Consider the following 15,229-nt stretch of genomic DNA (forward strand, 5'->3'; position numbering starts at 1 on the left):
TCCCTCCAACGTCATTTTTCAAAGGAGTTTCTCCAGATGAGTGATATGAACTGTTAATGGCACAAGGCAACAGCCAATAAAAACACAACCTTCTACAGTAAGATTGCAAGAAACAAAAGGCTGCTTGTGCTGCATCCATGTAGAGCCCCTTCTTGGTTTACAAAGTGAATACTATGCATGGAAATAGATCCAAAATAACAATAATTTGCATGCAACTTAATAATAGCTTAGAGAACAACACAACAGTACTAGCATTGATGTTGTCATGAGATGACAATATAATTGTAAGAAAACAATTTGCATTGATCTTCCTATACTGTCTCTTGTGGCTGAGTTCAGCCTATAGTTAAGCAGTCATTTGGATGGAAAAAAGGCAAGTTGGAAGTATTTATGACTCTCACTCTGGGAAGTGTACAAGATAGCTTTTACAGCTGTATATTTTCTTCCTTATTATTTTTTAAAGCTGACTTTAGCTTTATACAGATAAAAGGATAGGTTTGGATGTAGATAAGTTGAGAGGGTTGTGTAAATTTAATTTGGTTTCATGACCCTGTGTTGTTAGGTTATAGCTCTGTCTTGTGTACTTCCAGATTTCGTGCCTTCCAGATGCCTCTGCTTGTTTAAAATTTTACCCACTTCAGCCCTGGAAGGTTTTACCCCCTTAAAGAGGAACTGCAGTCTGCTCACATAATTTATAATAAAAACATCTTTGCCATTCTGAAGCTTCCCTCCAACCACTTTGTATATTATTTTATATATACTGTGATTCTGTATTTGCCAAATATGCTGCAGAAATCTCCCCCCGCTGAGTCTGGCTGCAACCATTTTAACTGTGGGCAGCTGAAGCTGCTGCCTGTTCACTTCCTGGATTTACACAGACACACAGAGACACGTCTCCAGCTCTGCAGCTCTCATTGACCCTCTTATGACTCACCTCCCCTCCCTTCCTGGCAAACTCTCACGCGAGTGAGAGAGAGAGCTGTGTATGATGTCATAAGCCTAGGCTTTTTTCCAGACAAGAAACAGGAAGTGGGCTGTAGAAGGTATTTACTGGCTGAAAAAAAAATGTTTTACTATCCAAAGTTAAAACAACAAGGGCAGAAGATTTAATAGATGGAAAGATGAAATAAGGACTGAAGTTCTACTTTAATGACCAGGCCATTTTTTGCTATATGGCACTGTGGTTCATTACCTGACAATGGTGTGCAATGCTGTACCCAAACAAAATTGATGTCCTTTTTTTCCCACAAATAGAGCTTTCTTTTGGTGGTATTTGAGCACCTCTGTGGTTTTTATTTTTTGCGCTATAAATAAAGAAGACTGACAATTTAAAAAAAAATAACTATATTTTTTTACTTTCAGCTATGAAACATAGCCAATAAAAAAAAATGTAAAAAAAAACTAATTTCTTCATCAGTTTAGGCCAATATGTATTCTGCTACATATTTTTGGCTAAAAAAATCCCAATGAGTGTGCGCAAAAGTTATAGCGTCTACAAACTATAGGATATTTTTATGGCATTTGTATTTATTTATTTATTTTACTAGTAATGGTGGCGATCAGAGATTTTTAGCGAGACTGTGACATTGCGGTAGATAAATCGGACACCTAACTGACACTTTTGACACTTTTTTGGGGACCAGTGACACTAATACGGTAATCAGTGCTAAATAATATGCACTGTTACTGTACTAATGACACTGGCAGGGAAGGGGTTAACGCCAGGGGCGATCAAAGGGTTAAGTGTGTCCCTAGGGGATGCATTCTTACTGTATGGAGGGTGGACTCACTGTATGAACAGAGAGATCTGTGTTGCTGCTTAGCAGCAACACAAGATCACTCTGTTCATACCTGACAGGACGGCAATCTGCCTTGTTTACATCGGCAGACTGCCGTCCTGTCTCTCTGGAGAGTGATCGCGGGTGGCCGGCGGACATCGCCGGACCCACTGATTGGCTCCACCTGTTGCCAATCAGCGTGTGCGCCCCCGCTGGCTATTGCACAGAATGACTTACAGGTACGTCATTTCTCGCTTTAGAGCCAATCGGCTGCAGTATATGTAATGCGGCCGGTCGGCAAGTGGTTAAATAAGAACTATACTATCAGAAAAAGAACGTTCTCTTTTTATAATGTTCACCCTTAGATATAGATAAATCTTTATAACCCAGAAAATTACAGAGTTATCATTTATTGTAGACTACAATATCATTTTTTTTAAACAAAAGTGTGTTTCTACGCTGAAGTGTAATGAGTTATCAAAGAGCTGCACCTATATATCACCGGAATACCAAAAGTGATGTAAAAACATATATATATATATATATATATTAATAATAGTGCGCTTCTGGTTACTATGCAAGAAACAAAATACTGAAAATGTATCAATATACAATCAAACAGTGAAATGAATAGTCCATAAAGTTCAATATTGCAATACTGTAAGTCCATGTGTCAATAGCAATGAAAGCATATAGTGGAATGAAGGTGTATCTAATTCTTCTCAAGATAATGATATACAGTATCCCACCGGGTGGCAAACCACGTGAATTGTTAAGGAATTCCACCACACACACGTGCTCTCCACCTTAATCAAGCCTTTTACCTTACCTCCATCAGTTGCCTACACAAAAAGAACTATATTCTGCAGCTCTCAGCTGGATTTTTCAAGAGATATCACTCGGTGAATGAGGAGGTCGCAGACAGGATTTTCAGAACCTTGGAGTGAACACTCGCCAGACAATGGAGCATGTCAAAGCATCCAAAACAGGCGGCTGTCTGAGTTAAATCTGAAGTTGTGGCGTTGGTATTGGGGAAAATCATATGCTGAAACCCAGTGGACCATACTGATCCCATTTAGAGACACCTGGAGGGTCCATTATTTCTCATGAGTGTTTGATCTCTGTAATTGGGGATCACAACCATTTGGTAAGAGGCTTGATTACCGTGGAGGGAACGTGTGTATGGTGGAATTCCTTAACAATTCATGTGGTTTTCCACCCGGTGGGTTATATCATTATCTTGAGAAGAATTCCACTATATGCTTTCATTGATATTGGCACATAGACTTATTTCCATATTGAACTTTATGGACTAATCAATTCACTGTTTGATTGTATATTGATACATTTTCAGTATTTCATTTCTTGCATAGTAACCAGAAGGGCACTATTATTGATGTATATATATATATATATATATATATATATATATATTATAATATACATTTAAAATGGTTTCAAAGCCTCAATTTTTCTTTCTTTAAAATAATAAACATGTTATACTTCCCTGCTCTTTGCAGTGGTTTTGCACAGAACAGCCCCAATCCTCCTCTTCTCAGGTCCCCACTGGTGCTTTTGGCTCCTCCCCCCCTGTGTGTTTGCTACGGGGGCACTCATACCTGCTCACTCCTGAGCCAGTTCTGTGTGTCCATAACACACACAGAGCGGGGCTCAGCCCTGCCCCCCACTCCCTCCACGGTGGCTGTGATTGACAGCAGTGGAACTAGTGAGGAAGGAGAGAACTGAGAGAGCCTCTGCTCTCATGCACATTGCTGGATCGAGATCAGACGCAGGATGAGGTAAGTATAAGGGGGGGGGGGGGATGCATGCAGAAGTTTTTTATCTTAAAGCAGAGAATGCATTACGGTAAAAAAAAAACTTTTACCTTTAGAATCACGTTAAATACATTTAAAAACCTTCCCTGCAGAGCATGTGTATACAGCTCTTGTCTTATTTTAAATATTACTGTGCAATACATAACAAATTCCCAGGTATTCATCTTGCATTTGCACTTGGTTGGTTTCTAGATTTTTCTAAGCTATATACAAAACAACTGTCCTGAGGAAGACGAGCTTGTGCCTCATCGAAACGTTGAAATAAAATCTTCACTGTGCGTTCACTTTTCAGTCTTCCCCACTGTCAGTCTGCAATCATGACCGGGAAGACTACCCTGCAGTTGAGTGATCTGAAAGCGAGGCTTGAACCGCTCATGAAGCGCAGCGGGGAAGGGACGACATCGATGATGGTGTGGAGGACGGTTTATGTGGACAGCTTTACCCCGCATGTCTACATACTTAGATGTGCCTGTTTTAATCATCAATCATGTGAGTTGCTAAATGTTGTACCTTCATTAAATGTAACCATATTGCTACACTTAGAGGCGCCTCTCTTCTTTTGTATACTCAGTTGTGACATGATGATACTTGTATATCAAGACATCCCTTGTATATCAAGTCAAAATTGATTAAAAAATTTAACTTGTCTTGCAAAACGCTCTCAAACCAAGTTACTCTCAAACCAGGGTTTTACTGTTTATGTATTTTGTCCCCAAATATACAGAGATAATACCAAACAAAGTTTTTGGCATTCAGAAAGAAAGCAGATACTTTGTACATACCTCCGGTCAGCATAAGCGCACACTTGCACATACAGCTGTCGTTATCCGCGTCTTTTGTACTGAAATCAGCCCCGTGTAAGATCAGACTGCTTTGCTTTCCTGCTGTTCCGCTGTGACCCTTTAAGTATAATCTAGAACAGACCACAAGACAAAAAATAAGACGTTCATGCATAATTAAGGAAATTGGCTTTTTTTTACATCGAGTTTCACTGAAAATAAATGACCAAACCAGTGTAAACTCTGACCGAAACTGTATTATAACAATGGATGTATAGATATTAGTCATTGAGCTTACAAAAGGGAATAAATATATACAGGGGGTATCCATACATGATATAGGTAATCCAAGCCTAAACACTGCTGTACTTCCTGTGGAATAGCAGAGCAATTCTTCTTTAGCACTGTGTAGACCTGTGGATGAGCTTTATTCAATGCTACCACTAAAAAAAATATACACTCTGGTCTAATGCCCCCCATCTCCCACCCCCCACAGAGAGTCTTTTTTTTTTTTATTCCTCCTGAAGAAATAGGTGGTCAGTAACTCCTGGATAGCTTGTCTCTTGCATAGAAACTTGTAAACAATATTCTGTCCAGAATTTCTTTGTGGGTTGAACTGGATGGACTTGTGTCTTTTTTCAACCAGACTAACTATATAACTATAGGGTTGATTTACTAAAATTGGAGAGTACAAAATCTGGTGCAGCTCTGTATAGACACCAATCAGCTTCCAGGTTTTATTGTCAAAGCTGAATTCAATAAGCTGAAATTAGAAGCTGATTGACTATCATGCACAGTTGCACCAGATTTTATGTGCTCCACTTTCAGTAAATACCAACCTATGTAACTATGTACTGTGAGTCACGGCCATAGAGATGACCTGCCCTGAAACTGAGCCCAAACAATGTAGATGTCCTTAAAGTGAGATTTATTTACAGTGAAACACACAAACAAGCATACACAGCAAACAATGAACATAGGAAGTGCCAGCAAACAAGAACCAACCGCAATGACAAAAATAACTAATGAACCTAATAACTGACTATATACAAATATATACAATATAAGGGACAAGGGTAACATGTAATACAGGGATGCAAAGAAAGGGAAGAAACAAGATTGGGCACTAGGGCAGAAAGCAGGAACAAGGCAGAGGGGGTACAGGGTGCGGGATGGATGGATAAGTATCAGGATCACAGGAACAAGACTCTGGCAACAAGGAGGCAATCAGAATAGTGATGCACTGGGGAAAGGGAGGAGCAGCCTTAAATAGCCATCTGGCAGCTGAACACAGGTGTAACTGACCATTACAGCTTGCTGGCTTCTGGGAGACACCTGCTGGTGGAAACTGGAACTGCAGCAATCAGCCCAGAGCAGCACAGTGCCACCAGCAGGTGAGCTCAATCCTAACAGCAAGGTCATGTTGGCCTGAGCTCAAAGTAAGTGAGTTGGATGACACTGACCACTGTTCAACTAGTAAGAGGGCCAATACAGGATCGTAGAGCTGCCAGTGTGTGGGGAACAGTGAAGGACAGGAGATGAATAATACAGTGCAAGTTACTTTTTTATTTTTACACAAGCTGACTGATAAATGTAAAATTTTATTAAAAAGAAAAAAAAAAAAAGGATTTCGGCTTTAAAGGGTCATTCCACAAATAGTGGAGAGGGGCTATAAATTGGTTATAGCCCCTCTAAAAATGAAACTCTAAAAGCTGGGCCAATGTGTTATATATACATTTTAAACTGATGTTTTACAACATTTTTTGCACTATATGTATACAATCTTTTAAACAAACATTTTATACATTACAAAATGTTCCTAGAGCATTATGAGTTTGCAAAGGAGAAAAACAGCAGCAACCTGAATTGTAGCTGGCCTTGTCTAACACACTCACTGAGATGAGTAATTTCGTTGTGCTTAAAGTATAGCTTGAGCTATGGAGGCTGTGTGCAGATTTTTTTTTTTTTAATAGACTGCAAAGTGTTTTTCATTCCCGACCATAGTAAATAAGAAAGATTGTTTATGCAAACCTGCTACACATTCTGTTAAAGATCATTTTTCATTCTTCTATAAGAACTGAGATAGAAAAGATGCAATGAACAAAGAAAATGATACGAATGATTGCCTTTTCCAACATTTATTCTGTGTCATCTACACAAGATTTTGGGCAAAAGATTGGTGTTTAGTCATGCTTAAATTGCACTCTGTAGTTTCTTCTAATTATGTCAAGGATACAATGTGACGATTAATGTGTGTTTCATTGGCCATGTTGTGTATTAGGAGCTTAGCAGCGCTCATTTTTCACTTGAGACAAAACAAACAGCTTTCACAGTGCTGACTGAAGTACGCTTTCAGATTCCTGTATCCTACTGCATCATGTCAGCATCATCTGTCTTCACAAAGAGTGCAAGCACCAAACATAATAAATACTGCATCATTAACACAGCTACACAAGTGTTCATTTGGGAAGTGGTGACTTAAATGTATGCTGTAGGCAAACGTGACAATTTAGCAATTGATGTACAGGAGGAAACATCTAAGTTGCCCATTATCTTGCTTCTCTGTGATGCCTTTACTTGAGCACTCCAAACTACCTCTCTTTGGATCATCTTATGGTAACCATGGCTCAGTAATAGATCTACAGACATACTCTTTATGCACAAGTTCCTACCTATTCATCCCTAGGCAAATATGACTTACAATATGGTTAACTTAGCACCCTTTTTGCAAATGATAGCTTTTGTAAACCATTAAAACATTGCACATTTGGAGATGGTTGTCAGTCACTTGCATGGAGCTACTTTTCAACTGTAGACACTAATCTGAAAAATGGTTTGAAGTTGCTAAAGTTACAGTCTTGTGACTCTTCATAAAGCCCAACTCTAGTAGAAAATGAAATTTAAATTGTGCATTACTTAATTTACTTCTCTGTCTCGATTCTAAACACCTCTTCCTAAACCATCCTGCAGTGTAATGGATCAAAGTCACAGTTTCCTTCATGAACCAGGCTAATATCCTGCTCTGTGCACCAGACATTTTCCCTGCTCATTATCTTCTCAGGTATTGGTCCCCTCACTGCCTACATACATTCTCCCCCCTGGAGCCTATCAGAGAGAATTGGCTGCTTGAAGTGTTGCCTCTACTAATAGGAGATATCAGAATCAAACAGGCACCCAAGTAAGGACCGAAAGAAGTAAACAGAAGAAGAGAGAGGGACCATCATGTGACCTTGGCTTCAGGTAAGTAAAATGGCCATTTGGATAGTCTTAATTTTTTTCCTACTAGAGGTTAGTTAGAGGGGGGTGGAAGGAGTAATGATAATATCCTGGAGTTGGGCCTTAAAGGTCAAGGTGTGTTTATGTGACTGTAGTCTTTTTTTTGCATCTACTCACAATGTCAGTGGTAGACATAGGAAAACTATAAAGAGAAATTATACACTTTGTAAATGTTTGTTGGCTTGTTACTTCCTGCTATTACCCAGCTGTCCTAGGTAGTAGCCCCTGGGTGTCTTATGGTAGATAGGGTCCTGCCTGCACAGCTCTCTTTTCCTGCCTGAATTTTCTTCCTTTTCTTACTTGAAAATCCATCACAACCTCATACATCCGATCACTGGAGTAAGATATTCCAGAGAGAAGATTACATTTGTCTTTCTGAAAATTAAACAATTTGTGTGATATACAGGCTCAGTGAGCCCTAAACCTTGGACAGTTTGTTATGCAAACTTTGACTTCTGCAAAGAAGGTCCAACATTGACATATGCATGCATGCTGCTCTGTTGGTCTGCAGTGGAGAACAGTAACATGTGGCAAGGGGGATGTCAGCTCATGACTTGATGAATGTGAAGCTTTATAATAGAGCACTTCAAATTTTACTCTTGGGAAGACATTGAAAAGTACGTACAAACACCTAAAGGTGCATATGCATTTCATTTATGTCAGTTTTTTTTTTATACTAAGGACAGGTGTACTTTAAATATGCTTTACGTCTCCTGCTTTCTGAAACAGTGCAAAACAGTGGCAGTGCAAAACAGAAAAGAGGTAGATGCAACTGAAAGCGATTTTATTTGAACATTCTAACAGGAGGCATTGACTTTCCAAAAATGGCCAAGGACTATGTGATGTCTCTGTTATAACCTGAAATCAGAAGTCCTTAGACAGACTGGTTGTTAGCAGAGATGCTGCTATATATACTAATGGCACTAATTAGAGCAGTCTGAAGCTGAATTCCAGGCAGCTACTAAAACAACACCATTTAATCAAGTTGTACATTCAATACAAAATTATTAAATATAATTTATATTTAACCTGAAGTTGTCTTGTTAACCTGCTGTAACCCACTGCAAAGCAGAACCAAGATATATTGCCCAAATGCGGTAAAGTTGACAGAGTGTTCCAGGGCCTGGATAGGCATTCTGGCAGAGGTATCTAGGTCACACAATAAGCTATACAGAATTACATAACTTTTTGTAGATACAACTTTTCACATAAATGTATTTAAATTGTAAATGTTGCTGTGTTTCTTGAGTTCAGCTTTAAAATGTAAGTTCACCTTTTCACAAAAAATGAAAAGGTGAACTAACATCCTATACCCTCCCCCGGGTTCCCATTGTCCCACTGCACTGCACTGCACCCTTCTTGGGTGATGAGCTGTCAGTGCTGGTGTAGCAGTCCACAGATTTGACATCCCCAGTCTACTTTCTCTTCTTTCTGTAGGGCTTCTGGGAAGGATCAGCATGATTCCAATTGGTAAGTGCCAGCATGTGACTGCTTTGACCATTCAAATTTGATTAGTTTTGTAACACACCAACAGATGGCAGCACAAGGCTGAACACACAGTCACAAGGAGCACCGACCTTCATAAGTCAGTGCACCAAAAGACATCCTCCTATGTACATCGGGAGATGTGCAACTGGTACTATTCTGACCATGTGCGTTACCACTTCTGCTATTTCAAAATGGACAGCAAGTTAGAACAAAGAGCAAACATGAAATTCTGCGTGAAACTGGGCAAATCTGCCACAGAGACATTTGGCATGATTCAGAAAGGTTACGGTGATGCTGCAATGAGTTGAAGATCCAAAGGTCAAAAATCAAAGGTTTTGACACCATTGCGGAGATCCAGCGCGAATAGCGGAAGTCGCTTGACACGCTTCGAAAAGAAGACCTCCAGGACACATTCCAGAAATGGCAGGAACGCTGGGAGCACTGTATTGCTGTGCAAGAGGACTATTTTGAAGGTGATAGTGTGTAAACATAGATAAATAAAGTACTTTCTTGTAAAAAGAGCTAGTCTCAAAACTTTTTGATACCACCTCGTATTGCTTTTCCATAGGATTTATTGTGGACACAGCAGTAGGAAGTGGTCCTGGCATTTATTTAGTGCCAACAAATTATGCGGTGCTTTACATAAATATTGTACATTCACATCAGTCCCAGTCCTTAAGTAGCTTACAGTCTCCACATTATTATACATACACATACTAGGGCCAAGTTACCTACCAGCTTATCTTTGGAGTGAGGGATGAAACCCACACAGGCAGAACATGCAAACTCTCTGCACGTTGTGCCATGGTTAGGATTTGAACTGCTGACCCTATTGCTCTTGGCGGAAGGGCTAATCACTTATCCACTGTGCTGCCCAGGCATTGATGTTTGTATTGAAAACCTTTTGGGCCTTTGGACAGAGCCACACATTAGATATCTCGAGAACAGGATCTAGGTAGGCTACTCAGGGGGACAGGGGGATTAATTAAAGTACAACTGTACACAACACACAGTTGTCCTTTACAACCTCCTGGTTACAAACCCTTATGCCTTCATTAATACAGCTGCTGGTTTTAAAACTTTACATCACAATAGTTACAATAGTCAAAATAAAAAAGACCCCCCAAAAAAAGCACTGTGTCCTGCTAAACTCCTATATAACTAAGGAAGTGGGATACTTTGTAACTGATTTGTAAGACAGAAATGTACTAAGTGCTGAAAGATGGCAAGTAAAAGACAGGGAGTGCTGACACCGGCCATTAGGAAAAATTGGTGTTGATCATTAACATGTCCTGTTTTGACATCATCCATGAACAGCTGTAAGCAGCCTAACCATAGGTGTAGTATTATCAGAGCAGAGGATAATCCCAAATGTTTATAGAATCTCATGTGTTCCTAGTAGCAGCCATAGGACATTAGCGTTCCTTGTTCTTTCATGTCCAGTGGTCGATTTATTTTTACTGACATGAGCAGTAACACTGCTCAGACTGGAGCTGAGACATTTCACTAAAAGTTTGAAGTCATTAGCTCAAACAAAAATAATCACAATTTCAAGAGTCCAGACAAAATAATTCACAAATCAGTGTATGTCAGGTTGAGAAAAAGCTGATCCTTTCATTAGTGTTTTCCTAATGCTGTTGTGGACTTTTAGAAGGGATACTTCTGCTTATCTTTTCACGTTTAAGAGCCTACTACAAATATTGTCAAACTGTTTTTGTTTTGCGCACTTTGCTCTATTAAATACAAAATTTCACAAGGACTTCCTCCAACTTCTAACAAAGTTGAAGTACAGTGTGAAAGTTAAAAAAAATAGCTAGAAAGATATTAAAAAAATCACCATCTTTGATCCTCCTTCTCCAACTTTCTTGCAATGCAAAAAAAAAAAATAAAATGATCAGTTAGACTGACCTCTCCTTTATAACATTACTGTGAAAATTAGTGGAAAAACTACACAGATCTGCTATAAATACAATATATTTACAAAGTATGTTTGAACTATTTGAATCAACATTCCCCATGTTTTTTTTGTCTCCTCCTCTTAAATGTATTGCTGCATTCTCTTCAAAACACATACTCACCCGTACAGCAAGTCCTGTATCACATTGGTAAAATATCAAGAGAATTAAAGTTGTATTAACCACTTCAATCCTGGGCACTTTCGCCCCGTTCCTTCCCAGGCCAATTTGCAGCTTTCAGCGCTCTTAAGAATTGCGCGATCAGGCAACACTGTACCCAAATTTTTATCATTTTGTTCACGCAAATAGAGCTTTCTTTTGATTGTATTTATTCACAAATCTTTTTTTTTATTTTTTGCGATATCAGCGAAAAAAAGAGCGGAATTTAAAAAAAACAAAACAATATTTTCTACTTTCTGTTTTAAAAGAAATCCAATAAAATCTAATTTTGTCATACATTTAAGCCAAAAGGTATTCTTCTATGTGTCTTTGGTAAAAAAAATCTTGTTAAGTGTATAATAATTGGTTTGTGTGATCACAGACATATGTACGCAGATGATCATGTCCAGATGTGCGCAAATGATCACGGATTTGTGCAGATGATCATTGGGACATGATTTTACTGTTACATATGTGGGGGAAAGGCGTTTTTACTGTGTGGGGACATGTGTGTGGGGACAGTGTTTTGGGGACACTATTTTGGGGGCATTGTGTGTTTACATTGTTTGGGGACATGTGTGGGGACTCTGGGCCGGTGATAGGTGTGTAAAAAGCTGTAAAAAACAGCTCATACTCACTGATCACCGGCTGGCTTCAGCTATCCGCTCTCCTCTCCTCACTGACAACTTCCATGTGAGGAAAGGAGAGCCGATCGCCTAGCAACCGGCTCTCTATTTACATCACATGACAGCTGTGATTGGACACAGTCGTCATGTAATCAGGAGGGCCAATCACAGAGCCCTCCAGCCCATCGGAAATGCGCCCACCTGGCCGTATATGTGCAGTGGCCGGGTGGGAGGTGGTTAAACACTAGAACCAAAAATTTATCATATTGCACTTACCAATTCTTAGATGTGGTAGCTGTATTAATTGTCTAATATATTGTATTGTATTAATTAAAAGCCACCACGTTTACGTATCGGTAAGCTGCAAAATTGCAATATTATTATTTTTTGGGGATTTAATACCAGTTTAATCCCCTCAATTGCCAAGTGTTCAAAAGTAAACTTAATTTGCAATTTATTATTTCCAGTTATTAAGTTTTTGTGCATAGTTGAGTCATTATGCATGAAAACATAGGGACTGGTGTGCAGAAAATGGCAGCAGGTGCCCTGGACTGATGAGTCAAAATTTGAAATATTTGGCTGTAGCAGGAGGCAGTTTGTTCACAAGGGGCTGGAGAATGGTACAATAATGAGTGTCTGCAGGCAACAGAAAAGCATGGTGAAGGTTCCTTGAATGTTTGGGGCTGCATGTCTGCAAATGGAGTTGGAGATTTGGTCAGGATCAATGGTGTCCTCAATGCTGAGAAATACAGGCAGATACTTATCCATCATGCCACACAATCAGGGAGGCGTGTGATTGGTCACAGATTTAAGAATTATGTTCAGAATAAAGAAAAACAAGGAGTCGTGGAAGTGATGGTTTGGCCCCCACAGAGCCCTGATTTCAACATCATCAAGTCTGTCTGGGATTACATGAAGAGACAGAAGGATTTGAGGCAGCCTATATCCACAGAAGATTTGTGGTTAGTTCTCCAAGATGTTTGGAACAATTTACCTACTCAGTTCCTTCAAAAACTGTGTGCAAGTGTACCTAGAAGAATTGATGCTGCTTTGAAGGCAAGGGTTGGTCACACCAAACATTGATTTGATTTGGATTTCTCTTCTGTTCATTTACTTTCTATTTTGTTAATTGATATTAACGCTTCTATTTCTGAAAGCATTCTACATTTACAGAAATTGCAGCACCTACCTAAAACGTTTGAACAGGACATTATATTGAGATATATAGTGTATATATAGATTCAGCAACCTTTGAGGAGGGTTGTTTAAAAATAAACTAGCAGTCCCGGTACCTAAGTTAGAGAGAGAGAGAGACCCTCCCTCTTACACTAAGTTGACGTTTCCATGCGCCGTTTAGAGGGGACCTACTCCATGGTACGCTTGCTACGAGCTATATGTGGTTACTTATTCACATATTTCCTCCTTCTATCCTTACTAACAAGTCTATCTGTGACAGGATATGCCTGTATACTATATGTATATCTATTTCATTGTATTGGACAAACGTTCTGTGACATTACCGTTTTATTGTAACTGTTGCATAATAAAAAAATTAAAGAAAAAAAATAAATTAAACTAACTGCCGCATAATAAATTTGGATACATTATTCTACATAGTCAGAACTGAATGTTTACTTTCTTCTTAAGAAAATTCCTTCACCTGACCCATACAGATCATACCTGTTATTAGGGATGGGCCCGATGAACAAACAAACATATGGGGTGCTTGCAGGGAAGTTTGTCCACCCCAGAGCGCACCATAATGCACTGCGAGATTGCGGTGCATTGACATCTGTATGCTTTGGCCATTCACAGCGTGATGTGATAGCCATGACTGGCCAAAGGCAGGGTGCCTTTGGCCAGTCATGACTCAGGGGCTAAGTCCACGCCCCACACTATATAAAGGCTACTGTTTACACCGTGGCCGTATATAGTGAATGATTGGAGATTAGGCAGGTAGTTAGTGTAGAATATATTATACAGTTAATACTATACAGTGTAGTCAGTGTAGTATATATATAATACAGTGCAGAGTATATAGTGCAGTCAGTGTAGTATAAATAATACAGTGCAGAGTATATAGTGCAGTCAGTGTAGTATATATAATACAGTTCACAGTGTGTAGTGCAGTCAGTGTAGTATGTATAATACAGTGGAGAGTGTATAGTGCAGTCAGTGTAGTATATATATTACAGTGGAGAATATATAGTGCAGTCAGTGTAGTATATATAATACAGTGCAGAGTATATAGTGCAGTCAGCGTAGTATATATAATACAGTGCAGAGTACAGTATATAGTGCAGTCAGTGTATTATATATATAATACTTTGCAGAGTATATAGTGCAGTCAGTGTAGCATTTATAATACAGTGGAGAATATATAGTGCAGTCAGTGTAGTATATATAATACAGTGCAGAGTATATAATACAGTGTATTAAAGTGGTTAAGGGGAACCCTACGATAGAATTAAGAAAAAAATGGCATGGGGTCCCCCCAAAATCCATACCAGGCCCTTCGGGTCTGGTATAGATTTTAAGGGGAACTCCAAGCCAAAATAAAATTTAAAAAACAGCGTGGGGTCCCCCCCGAAATCCAGACCATGCCCCACACTATATAAGGCTGCTGCTTACTTGGAGGCCATATATAGTGAATGAATGGAGATTAGGCAAGTAGTTAGTGTATAATATATTATACAGTTAAGAGTATATAGTGCAGTCAGTGTAGTATATATAATACAGTGGAAAGTATATAGTGCAGTCAGTGTAGCATATATAATACAATGCAGAGTATATAGTGCAGTCAGTGTAGTATATATAATACAGTTCAGAGCATATAGTGCAGTCAGTGTAGTATGTATAATACACTGGAGAGTATATAGGGCAGTCAATGTAGTATATATAATACAGTGGAGAGTATATAGTGCAGTCAGTGTAGTATATATAATACAGTTCACAGTGTGTAGTGCAGTCAGTGTAGTATATATAATACATTGCAGGGTATATAGTGCAGTCAGTATAGCATATATAATACAGTGGAGAATATATAGTGCAGTCTGTGTAGTATATATAATACAGTGCAGAGTATATAGTGCAGCGCAGAGTATACAATACAGTATATTGAAGTGGTTAAGGGGAACCCTATGACAAAATTAGGAAAAAAACGGTGTGGGGTCCCCCCCCCGAAATCCATACCAGGCCCTTTGGGTCTAGTATAGATTTTAAGGGGAACTCCAAACCAAAATGTAAAAAAAGAAAAAAATGGTGTGGGGTCCCCCCCAAAAACCATACCAGACCCTTATCTGAGCATGCAGCCTGGCAGGCCAGGAAAGAGAG

At 39.2% G+C, this 15,229-nt stretch overlaps 1 protein-coding gene across 1 annotated transcript in view; it reads right to left on the reverse strand.

Annotated features, from left to right (window-relative positions):
* ANGPT1 (angiopoietin 1) overlaps positions 1 to 15,229 on the reverse strand; it is a 463,014-nt gene that overhangs the window by 17,372 nt on the left and 430,413 nt on the right. The window contains exon 8 of the mRNA XM_073632150.1: positions 4,396 to 4,526. Coding sequence (XP_073488251.1) covers positions 4,396 to 4,526 — 131 coding nt within the window. The remainder of the gene's footprint in view (positions 1 to 4,395; positions 4,527 to 15,229) is intronic.

The sequence above is a fragment of the Aquarana catesbeiana genome, linkage group LG05 (genome assembly GCF_042186555.1).
Source record: "Aquarana catesbeiana isolate 2022-GZ linkage group LG05, ASM4218655v1, whole genome shotgun sequence".
Lineage (NCBI taxonomy): Eukaryota > Metazoa > Chordata > Amphibia > Anura > Ranidae > Aquarana > Aquarana catesbeiana.